We start from the raw sequence: 12,643 nt of genomic DNA, 5'->3' as shown, positions 1-12,643 counted from the left end.
CTATTTACCATGCTACTGGAAGTCAAAAGAAAGCTGGAGTAGCCATACTTATATCAGACAAACTAGACTTTAAAGGCTGTAACAAGAGATGAAGAAGGGCATGATATAATAATTACAGGGTCTATCCATCAAGAAGAACTAACAATTATAAATGTCTATGTGCCGAATACGGGAGCCCCCAAATATATAAAACAATTACTCATAAACATAAGCAACCTTATTGATAAGAATGTGGTAATTGCAGCAGACTTTAACACCCCACTCACAGCAATGTATAGATCATCTAGACATACGGTCAATAAAGAAACAAGGGTCCTGAATGATACATTGGATCCGATGGACTTGACAGATCTATTTAGAACTCTGCATCCCAAAGCAACAGAATATACTTTCTTCTCGAGTGCACATGGAACATTCTCCAAGATAGATCACACACTGTGTCACAAAACAGCCCTTCATAAGTATACAAGAATTGAAATCATACCATGCATACTTTCAGACCACAATGCTATGAAGCTTGAAATCAACCACAGGAAAAAGTCTGGAAAACCTCCAAAAGCATGGAGGTTAAAGAACACCCTACTAAAGAATGAATGGGTCAACCAGGCAATTAGAGAAGAAATTAAAAAATATATGGAAACAAACGAAAATGAAAATACAACAATCCAAACGCTTTGGGATGCAGTGAAGGCAATCCTGAGAGGAAAATACATTGCATTCCAGGCCTATCTCAAGAAACAAGAAAAATCCTAATACAAAATCTAACAGCACACCTAAAGGAAGTAGAAGCAGAGCAGCAAAGACACCCCAAACCCAGCAGCAGAAGAGAAATAATAAAGATCAGAGCAGAAATAAACAATATAGAATCTAAAAAAACTGTAGAGCAGATCAACGAAACCAAGAGTTGGTTTTTTGAAAAAATAAACAAAATTGATAAACCTCTAGCCAGGCTTCTCAAAAAGAAAAGGGAGATGACCCAAATAGATAAAATCATGAATGAAAATGGAATTATTACAACCAATCCCTCAGAAATACAAGCAATTATCAGGGAATACTATGAAAAATTATATGCCAACAAACTGGACAACCTGGAAGAAATGGACAAATTCCTAAACATGCACACACTTCTAAAATTCAAACAGGAGGAAACAGAAAGCTTGAACAGACCCCATAACCAGCGAAGACATTGAATCAGTTATCAAAAATCTCCCAACAAATAAGAGTCCAGGACCAGATGGCTTCCCTGGGGAATTCTACCAGACATTTATTTATTTATTTATTTATTTATTTATTTATTTTTTAATTTTATTTTATTTTTATTTTTTAATATATGAAATTTACTGTCAAATTGGTTTCCATACAACACCCAGTGCTCATCCCAAAAGGTGCCCTCCTCAATACCCATCACCCACCCTGCCCTCCCTCCCACCCCCCATCAACCCTCAGTTTGTTCTCAGTTTTTAACAGTCTCTTATGCTTTGGCTCTCTCCCACTCTAACCTCTTTTTTTTTTTTTTTTCCTTCCCCTCCCCCATGGGTTTCTGTTACGTTTCTCACTACCAGACATTTAAAGCAGAGATAATACCTATCCTTCTCAAGCTATTCCAAAAAATGGAAAGGGAAGGAAAACTTCCTTCCCTCATTCTATGAGACTCATTCTATGAAGCCAGTATTACTTTGATTCCTAAACCAGACAGAGACCCAGTAAAAAAAAAAGAGAAGTACAGGCCAATATCCCTGATGAATATGGATGTAAAAATTCTCAATAAGATACTAGCAAATCGAATTCAACAGCTTCTAAAAAGAATTATTCACCATGATCAAGTGGGATTCATTCCTGGGATGCAGGGGTGGTTCAACATTTGCAAATCAATCAACGTGATACATCACATTAATAAAAGAAAAGATAAGAACCATATGATCCTGTCAATCGCAGAAAAAGCATTTGACAAAATTCAGCATCCTTTCCTAATAAAAACCCTCGAGAAAGTCAGGGTAGAAGGAACATACTTAAACATCATAAAAGCCATTTATGAAAAGCCCACAGCTAACATCATCCTCAATGGGGAAAAACTGAGAGCTTTTTCTCTGAGATCAGGAACACGACAGGATGTCCACTCTCACCGCTGTTGTTTAACATAGTGTTGGACGTTCTAGCATCAGCAATCAGACAACAAAAGGAAATCAAAGGCATCAAAATTGGCAAAGATGAATCAAGCTTTCACTTTTTGCAGATGACATGATATTATACGTGGAAAATCCGATAGACTCCACCAAAAGTCTGCTAGAACTGATACATGAATTCAGCAAAGTTGCAGGATACAAAATCAATGTACAGAAATCAGTTGCATTCTTATACACTAATAATGAAGCAACAGAAAGACAAATAAAGAAACTGATCCCATTCACAATGGCACCAAGAAGCATAAAATACCTAGGGATAAATCTAACCAAAGATGTAAAAGATCTGTATGCTGAAAACTATAGAAAGCTTATGAAGGAAATTGAAGAAGATATAAAGAAATGGAAAAACATTCCGTGCTCATGGGTTGGGAGAGTAAATATTGTCAAAATGTCAATACTACCCAAAGCTATCTACACATTCAATGCAATCCCAATCAAAATTGCACCAGCATTCTTCTCGAAGCTAGAACAAGCAATCCTAAAATTCATATGGAACCACTAAAGGCCCCGAATAGCCAAAGTAATTTTAAAGAAGAAGACCAAAGCAGGAGGCATCACAATCCCAGACTTTAGCTCTACTACAAAGCTGTCATCATCAAGACAGCATGGTATTGGCACAAAAACAGATACATAGACCAATGGAATAGAATAGAAACCCCAGAACTAGACCCACAAAAGGATGGCCAACTTATCTTTGACAAAGCAGGAAAGAATATCCAATGGAAAAAAGAGTCTCTTTAACAAATGGTGCTGGGAGAACTGGACAGCAACATGCAGAAGAATGAAACTAGACCACTTTCTTACACCATTCACAAAAAGTAACTCAAAATGCATAAAGGACTTGAATGTGAGACAGGAAACCATCAAAACACTAGAGGAGAAAGCAGGAAAAGACCTCTCTGACCTCAGCCGCAGCAATTTCTTACTTGACACATCCCCAAAGGCAAGGGAATTAAAAGCAAAAATGAACTATTGGGACCTCATGAAGATAAAAACCTTCTGCACAGCAAAGGAAACAATCAACAAAACTAAAAGGCAACCAACGGAATGGGAAAAGATATTTGCAAATAACATATCAGACAAAGGGCTAGTATCCAAAATCTATAAAGAGCTCACCAAACTCCACACCCGAAAAACAAATAACCCAGTGAAGAAATGGGCAGAAAACATGAATAGACACTTCTCTAAAGAAGACATCCGGATGGCCAACAGGCACATGAAAAGATGCTCAACATCCCTCAGCATCAGGGAAATACAAATCAAAACCACACTCGGAGATCACCTCACGCCAGTCAGAGTGGCCAAAATGAACAAATCAGGAGACTATAGATGCTGGAGAGGATGTGGAGAAACGGGAACCCTCTTGCACTGTTGGTGGGCATGCAAACTGGTGCAGCCGCTCTGGAAAACAGTGTGGAGGTTCCTCAAAAAATTAAAAATAGACCTACCCTATGACCCAGCAGTAGCACTGCTAGGAATTTACCCAAGGGATACAGGAGTACTGATGCATAGGGGCACTTGTACCTCAATGTTTATAGCAGCACTCTCAACAATAGCCAAATTATGGAAAGAGCCTAAATGTCCATCAACTGATGAATGGATAAAGAAATTATGGTTTATATACACAATGGACTACTACGTGGCAATGAGAAAGAATGAAATATGGCCCTTTGTAGCAACGTGGATGGAACTAGAGAGTGTGATGCTAAGTGAAATAAGCCATACAGAGAAAGACAGATACCATATGGTTTCAGTCTTATGTGGATCCTGAGAAACTTAACAGAAACCCATGGAGGAGGGGAAGGAAAAAAAAGAAAAAAAGAGGTTAGAGTGGGGGAGAGCCAAAGCATAAGAGACTCTTAAAGACTGAGAACAAACTAAGGATTGATGGGGGGTGGGAGGGAGGGGGAGGGTAGGTGATGGGCATTGAAGAGGGCATCTTTTGGGATGAGCACTGGGTGTTGTATGGAAACTAATTTGACAATAAATTTCATATAATAATAATAATAAAAAAAGATCTTCCTACAGAAAAACAAAAACTTCCTTACAGGGCACTGTGTACTTGAAATGCTCACCATCAACTGGCAGGTGATTGCACAATTTCTCAATTTCTTCCTCTTCAAGTGGGAATTCCATATTTTCAAGAGCATCATCTATTTTATTGATATTAACCTTTCCTCCTTAGGAAAGAAAGAGATAACAAAATAAATTTGTATTTATGCCAAAGAGGGAAAACTGCTTGGTCATACAAATCAAGAAACACAAATAGGAAGTAAAAAGCAGTGTTATCATTAAGTTCTCTGAGTGATCAAAAGAATTAGCTAAGGATTAAGAATAGAAAAATTCTCCCTGTCAATTTTCCAGAAAACACTATTATAGCAACTTGTATGATGAGTTTACCCAGAAGAGAGAGAAGAGCAGGCAAGACTGATGAGTTATAGCAAAGAGACAACCAATACACAAATTTCTTACCATTAAATAAGATTTGAAATTTGCTACAATGACAAAATAGTGTAGGTTATTTTCCCAAATGTGACTGTGTACAACCAAGAATGACAGCTCATTAAAAAAAATAGAATAACATAATTAGCAGTCTAATCATTGAGAAATAAGAGAGATTTTAGAAAAGTAAATGCAAAAGCTTGAAGATGTTTTCTCTTTCTTGGCATGCTTCTCACTTACCTCTGTATCTCTTCACTCCATCCATCAACCTTTTTTTATACACCTTATTGTTATCTGTAAGATAAGGGTCAAATTTGGTTGACTAAGAAGTGGAAACAGAGAAAGTCAGTAGCATTTAGTTATTTGTAGATTTTTACAAGTTATTACTAGTTATAATTCCAAAGAAGAAGGAAGCAAAGAGATGACTAAGATTCTCAAGGTAACTATTCATCTCTGCATCTGAGTTACTATTGGTAGAACTCTAACATGTTAAAACAGATTTCTTTCTTTCTTTTTTTTTCTAAAGTGTCCCTCCTTTCCCTTCTACAACTGTTTTATCACCTTTTTCCTATCTTTAGCTTTAGACTTGTTATAGATGCTGGTTCCAACATTGAAAAATGTTTATCCATAACAGCAGTACCCCAAAGAGAACATTACTCCCAAATTAATATTTAAGTGGTAAGGACAGAATATTTTATATCAGAAGTGGCTCTTTCTACATTTATTTTTCTCTTAATTTTTAAACACTGAGTATAATTGACATACAACATTGTGAAGTTTAGGGTATACAACATATTGATTTGATATATTTATATTGTAGTATGATTGCCATTGTATCATTAGCTAATACCTCTATCACATCAAAAAATTATTTCTTTTTGCGATGGGTAAAATTAAGATCTGGCTACTTAGCAACTTTAATGTTTACAATACAGTTTTGTTTTCTATAATCACGTTCTGTATACTAGATCTCTAGGACTCATTTATCTACTAGTTGTAAGTATGTATCCTTAAACAACATCTCTCCATTCTTCCATGATTCCCCCTACTACCCAGTCCCGGTAACTAGCATTCCACTGTCGAGTTGTTTTTTTTTTTTTTTTTTTTTTTTTTTTTAGATTTCACATATATGAGATATCATTCAGTATTTGCCTTTCTCTGCTTCACCTATCTCACATAGCATAATGTCCTCAAGGTCTACCCATGTTGTTGCAAATGGTAGGATTTTTTCTTTTCTCATGGCTGAATAGTATTCCATTGACTATAATACACCACATCTTCTTTATTCATTCACTCATTGATAGGCACTTAGGTTGTTTCCATATCTTGGCTGCTATAAATAATGTTGCAATAAACATGGGAGTGCATAAATCTCTGATAACCTGTTTTTACTTTTTTCGGATATATATCCAGAAGTGGGATTGTATATGTATTGTAGTTTTATTTTTAATTCTTTTGAGAAGCCTCCATATTTTTCTCCATAGTGGCCAAACCAGTTTACAATTCCATCAACAGTGTACAAGTGTTCCCTTTTCTCCACATCCTCACCAACACTTGTTATCTCTTGTCTTCTTGATGATAGCCATTTTTACAGGTGTGAGGAGGTATCTTATTGTGATTTTGATTTGCACTTCCTTAATGATTAGTGATGTTGAGCACCTTTTCATGTACATGTTGGCCATCTGTATGTCTTTGGAAAATGTCTATTTAAATACTCTGCCTTAAATTTTTTTTAATGTTTATTTTTCATAGAGAAAGAGAGAGATAGATAGAGAGAGAGAGAGAGAGAGAGAGAGAGAAGGGGAGAAGCAGATAGAGAGAGAGGAAGACACAGAATCTGAAGCAGGCTCCAGGCTATGAGCTGTCAGCACAGACCCTGACATGGGGCTCAAACCCATGAACCACGAGATCATGACCTGAGCTGAAGTCAGACATTTAACCAACTGAGCCACCCAGGCACTCCTAAATACTCTGCCTGTAAAAACATTTGTCTTTGCTATTGAGTTGTGTGAATTCCTTATATCTTTTGAATATTACCTTTTTATCCTATACATGGCTTGAAAAAATTTTTTTCCATTCTGTAGGTTACATTTTCATTTCATTAATTGTTTCTTTTGCAGTGCACAAGTTTTATGTAGTTCCACTTGTTAAATTTTTTTGTTGTTTGTGCTTTTGGTGTCATATCCAAAATACCATCGCTAGGACCAATGTCAAGGACTTCCTTCCCGATGTGTTCTTCCAGGAATTTTACCAAATTGGGTCTTATGTTTAAGTCTTTGATCCATTTCAAGATATTTTATGTGAGTTGTGTAAGATAGGGGTTAAGTTTTAGTCTTCTGCATGTATTTATCTAGTTTTCCCAACATCATTTGTTGAAAAGACAATCCTTTCCTCATTGCATGTTCTTGGTTTCCTTATCAAATATTAGTTGACTGTATATAGGGGGGTTTAGTTCTGGGCTCTCTCTTCTATTCCATTTGCATATGTGTCTATTTTTATGTCAGTACCATACTGTTTTAGTTAACAAAACTTTGTAATCCGGAAGTGAGATGCCTCAGATTTTGTTCTTTCTCATGATTGCTTTGGACATTCAGGATCTTTTGTGGTTCTATACAATATTTAGGATTGTATTTTCTATTTCTGTGAAAAATACCATGGAATTTTTATAAGAATTGCATTGAATCTAGAGACAGCTTCAAGTAGCATGGGAATTTTAACATTAACTCAATCTATGAGCACAGGATGTCCTTCCAATTGTTTATGTCTTCTTTGATTTCTTTCAACAAAGTCTTGTAGAATTCATTCTACAAATCTTCCACTTCCACTTCTAGGTATTTTATTGTTTGTGATGCTATTGTGAATGGGATAGGTTTCATTTATTCATTCATTTTACTTTTTTTAAAAGTAAGCTCTATGCCTAATATGGGGCTTGAACTTAAGACTGTGAGATCAAGAGTCACATGCTCTACTGACTGAGCCAGCCAGGCACTCCTGGGATAAGTTTTTTTTTTTTTTTTCCAGATGTTTTATTGTTCGTATATAGAAATGCAATTGATTTCTGTTTATTGCTTTATATCCTGCAGCTTAACTGAATTGATTATATCCAACACTTTTTCTTAGTTGAGCCTTTGAGATTTTCAATGTCACTTGCATTTCAATATCCTTTGCAATTAATGACAATTTTGCTTCTTCCTCGATGATTTGGATGCCTTGTATTTCTTTGTCATGCCTGATTGCTTTAGCTAGTATTTCCGGGATTATGTTGAACAAAAGTGTTGAGAAGGAACACCCTTGTCTTGTTCCTAATCTTAAAGGAAAAGGTTTTGGTTTTCCACCATTGAGTATAATTGCTGTGGGTTTGTTGCATATGGCCCTTTTTATGCTGAGGTATTTTCTTCTTATACCCAATCTGTTGAGGTTTTTATCATGAAAGGATGTTGTGTTTGGTCAAATGTTTTTCTGTATCTACTAAGATGATCATACAATTTTATCTTTCATTCTATTAATTAGTGTATCACATGTATTGCTATGCATATATTGAGCCATATTTGCATTCCAGGGATAAACCCTACTTGGTCATGGTGTATAATCCTTTTAATGAGTTCTTGAATTTGGCATGGCAATACATTGTTGAGAATTTTGCATCTGTGTCCATCAGGGATATTGGTATATAGTTTTCATTTTTGTAGCAGGTGATGCTGGTCTTGTAGAATGAGTTTGGAAATGTTCCTTTCTCTTCAGCCTTTTTGGCAGAGTTTGAGAAGGAGTGGAATTCTTTAACATTCTTTTTTTTTTTTTTTGAAGAGACAGCAGACTCTTGAAATTTATTTTATCTTTATAATACTGACTAGTTTTATATTGCTTACTTGTTGTCATACATATTACTTATCCATTACTTGAGACTCCTCTATCATCTTTAACATTTTTTTTTTAAGAAAGAGCGCAAGCAGGGGAGAGGGGTAGAGGGAGAGAGAAAGAGAATCTCAAGCAGGCTCCATGCTCAGCCTGGAGCCTGATATAGGGCTCTATCTCACAACTACAAGATCATGACCTGAGCTGAAATCAAGAGTTGGCCACTTAACCAACTGAACTACCCAGGTACCCCAAGAAGGATTGGCATGAATTCTTTAAACTTTTGGTAATATTTGCCAGTGAAGCCATCTGGTCCTGGAGTTTTCTAGGTTGGGAAGTTTTTCATTACTGAATCAATCTCCTTACTCATTATTAGTCTGTTCAATTTTCTATTTCTTAATTCAGTCTTCATAGGTTGTATGTTTTTGGAAATTATCTATTCCTGTTATCTATAGTGTCAGTTGTAATTTCTCCTCTTTCATTTCTGATTTTCTTTGAGTCTTCTACTTTTTTGAACCTCATTAAGAGTTGTCAATTTTGTTTGTTAAAAAATCAGCTCTTAGTTTTACTTATCTTTTTTATTGCTTTTTTTAATCTCTATTTCATTTATTTCCACTCTGATCTTTCTTATTTCTTTCCTCCACTAATTTGAGCTTAACTGTTCTTCTTTTTTTTTTTTTTTTCTAGTTCCTTTAGGTATAAAGTTAGGTTGCTTATATGTGATCTTTCTTATTTCCTGAAATATTCATTTATCACTCTAAACTTCTCTAACAGAACTATTTTAAAGAATCCCATAGGTTTTGTATGTTGTATTTCCATTTTCATTTGTTTCAAGGTATTCTTTGATTTCCCTTTGATTTCGTCAACCCATTGACTTGCCAAGAGTGTGTTGTTTAGTTTCCACACATTTGTAGATTTTCCAGGTTTCCTCAAGTTGTTGATTTCTAGTGTCATACCATTGTCTTTGGATAATGTACTTATTTCACTGTTGAAAGCAGGACATTCAAGTTCCCTACTATTATTGTACTGCTATCTATTTCCCCTCTCAGATCTGTTAGCATTTGCTTAATATATTTGGATGCTGTGATGGTGAGTTTGTGTATATTTATGATTGCTGTATCTTCTTGATGATTTTACCCCTTTATTATTATGTAATGACTTTCTTTGTCTCTTGTTACCATTTTTTATTTAAAATCTAGTTTGTCTGATATAATCATAGCTGTCCCTGTTTCTTTTGGTTTCACTCACATGAAATGCCTTTTTCAATCTCTTTACTTTGAGCCTATGTGTGTCCTTAAAGCTGAAGTGAGTCTCTTGTAGGCAGCATATAGTTGGATCTTGTTTTTATCCATCCAATCACTTTTGACTGGTGAATTCAATCCATTCACATTTAGAGTAGTTATTGGTATGTCAGAACTTACTAATGCCATCTTATTAATCGCTTTCTGGCTGTTTTGTGTTCCATTGTTTCTTTTCCCTTCTGTTTCTGCCTACCTTTATGAATTGGTAAGGTTTGGTGGTGGTATCCTCTGACCCCCCTCTTTGTATCTTTTGTAAATTTAATCCAGGTTTTTGCTTTGTTGTGACACCATAGGGTTTACATAAAATATCTTATAGATAAAACAGTCCACTTTAGGCTTATGGCAACTTACTTCAATCACCTACAAAGTCTCCATCCTTATATTTCTCAGTTTCACATCACTGATGCTACAATTGACCTATTTTTAATATGTGTATTTGTTAATAATTTATAGTAGTTATAGTTATTTTTACTAGTCTTCTTTTAACCTTTATGCTATAGTTGACTGATTAACACACCATTCTATTATAGAATTGGAGGTTTTTAAAAAAGTCTAACTGCATATTTTTCACCTTTGCCAGTATGTTGTGTACATTTGTATGTTTTCAGGTGACTGGATAGTGTCTTTTCATTTCAGCTTAAATAACTCCATTCAGTATTTCTTGGCCAGACAGGTCTATTAGTGGTGAACTCCCTCAGCTTTTGTTTGTCTGGGAAAGCCTTTATTCCTCCTTCATACGTAAAGGATAACTTTGCTGAATAAAGTATTCTTGGCTGGCAAGTTTTCTCTTTCAGCACTTTGAATCTGTGATTAAACTCTGGAGTTTCTGCTGAGAAATCTGTTGATAGCATATAGTGGGAGTTCCTTTCTGGGTTACATTTGTTTTTTACTGCTCTTTTCAGGACTTTTTATCAATGATTTTTAAAATCGAGATATAATTGACATATAACATCATATTAGTTTCAGGTTTACAACATAATAGTTTGATATTTGTATAGATTATGAAGTGATTATCACAAAAAAGCTAGTTAATACTATTGATTTTTGACTGTTTCAATATAATGTGTCTTAGATAAAGTCTTTTTTGCATTGAGATAATAGGATGATCTATTATTAGCTTGATGGACTTGGATGTCCAAATTGTTCCCCAGATTTGGGGGGTTCTCAACTATTATTTCTCTGTTCTCTGCCTCCTTTTCCCTTTTTTCCTTCTGGGAACTGATTATTCTAATATTTGTCTTTTGATGGAATTCTGTAGCTCGCATAGGCTTTCTTTGCTCTTTTAAAATCTTTGTTTTTCCCTCTTGCACTCTTGGTGGGAATGAAAACTGGTGCAGCCACTCTGGAGAATAGTATGGAGGTTCCTCAAAAAGTTACAACTAGAACTACCCTGTGATCCAGCAATTGCACTACTAGATATTTACCCAAAGGATACAAAAATACAGTTTCAAGGGGCACCTGGGTGGTTCAGTTGGTTAAGCGTCTGACTTTGATCTCACAGTTCATGAGTTTGAACCTGCATCAGATTCTCTGCTGTCAGCACAGAGCCTGCTTCAGATCCTCTGTCTCCCTCTCTCTCTGCCCCTCCCCTGTTCTCTCTCTCAAAAATAAACAAACATTTAAAAAATACAGATTTGAAGGGATACATGCACCCTGATGTTTATAGCAGCATTATCAACAACAGCCAAACTATGGAAATAGTCCAAGTGTCCATCAATTGATGAATGGATAAAGAAGATGTGGTATATGTACAATGGAATGTTACTCAGCCATCAAAAAGAATGAAATCTTGCCATTTGCAATGACATAGATGGAGCTAGAGTGTATTGTGCTAAGTGAAAGAAGTCAGAGAAAGATAAATACCATATGATTTTCAATCATATGTAGAATTTAAGAAATGAAACAGATGAACATATGGGAGGCGGAGAAAAAGAGAGAGGGAAACAAGCCATAAGAAACTTTTTTAAAATTTAATTTATCTTTTAAAATTTACATTCAAGTTAGTTACCATATAGTGCGACAATGATTTCAGGAGTAGATTCCTTAGTGCCCGTACCCATTTGGCCCAACCCCTCCCAGAACCCCTTCAGTAACCCTCTGTTCTCCATATTTAAGAGTCTCTTATGTTTTGTCCCCCTTCCTGTTTTTATATTATTTTTGCTTCCCTTCCCTTATGTTCATCTGTTTTGTATATTAAAGTCCTCATATGAGTGAAGTCATATGATATTTGTTTTTCTCTAATTTCACTTAGCATAATACCCTCTAGTTCCTTCTATGTAGTTGCAAATGGCAAGATTTCATTCTTTTTGATTGCTGAGTAATACTCCATTGTATATATATACTATATCTTCTTTATCCATTCATCCATTGATGGACGTTTCGGCTCTTTCCATACTCTGGCTATTGTTGATAGTGTTGCTATAAACATTGGGGTGCATGTGCCCCATTGAAACAACATACGTGTATTCCCTTGGGTAAATACCTAGTAGTGCAATTGCTGGGTCGTGGGGTAGTTCTACTTTTAATTTTTTGAGGAACCTCCATACTGTTTTCCAGAGTGGCTGCACCAGTTTGCATTCCCACCAGCAGCGCAAAAGAGATCCTCTTTCTCCACATCCTTGCCAACATCTGTTGTTGCCTGAGTCGTTAATGTTAGCCATTCTAATAGGTGTAAGGTGGTATCTCATGGTGGTTTTGATTTGTATTTCCCTGATGATGAGTGATGCTGAGCATTTTTTCATGTGTCTGTTAGCCATCTGGATGTCTTCTTTGGGGAAGTGTCTGTTTATGTCTTTTGCCCATTTATTTCTTCACTGGGTTATTTGTTTTTTTGGGTGTTGAGTTTGATAAATTCTTTATAGATTT

At 35.7% G+C, this 12,643-nt stretch overlaps 1 protein-coding gene across 1 annotated transcript in view; it reads right to left on the bottom strand.

Moving 5' to 3' along the window:
* Positions 1 to 12,643, bottom strand: part of LOC122205887 — a 256,567-nt gene that overhangs the window by 9,068 nt on the left and 234,856 nt on the right. Inside the window, exons 94-95 of the mRNA XM_042914498.1 lie at positions 4,866 to 4,919; positions 4,259 to 4,363 (exon numbers count right to left, since the gene is read on the bottom strand). Of these exons, the coding sequence (XP_042770432.1) occupies positions 4,259 to 4,363; positions 4,866 to 4,919 (159 nt within the window). The remainder of the gene's footprint in view (positions 1 to 4,258; positions 4,364 to 4,865; positions 4,920 to 12,643) is intronic.

Source organism: Panthera leo, chromosome E1, assembly GCF_018350215.1.
Source record: "Panthera leo isolate Ple1 chromosome E1, P.leo_Ple1_pat1.1, whole genome shotgun sequence".
In the NCBI taxonomy this organism is placed as follows: domain Eukaryota; kingdom Metazoa; phylum Chordata; class Mammalia; order Carnivora; family Felidae; genus Panthera; species Panthera leo.
The sequence above is the reverse complement of the archived record's forward strand: the minus strand, read 5'-3'. Positions and strand labels throughout refer to the sequence as shown.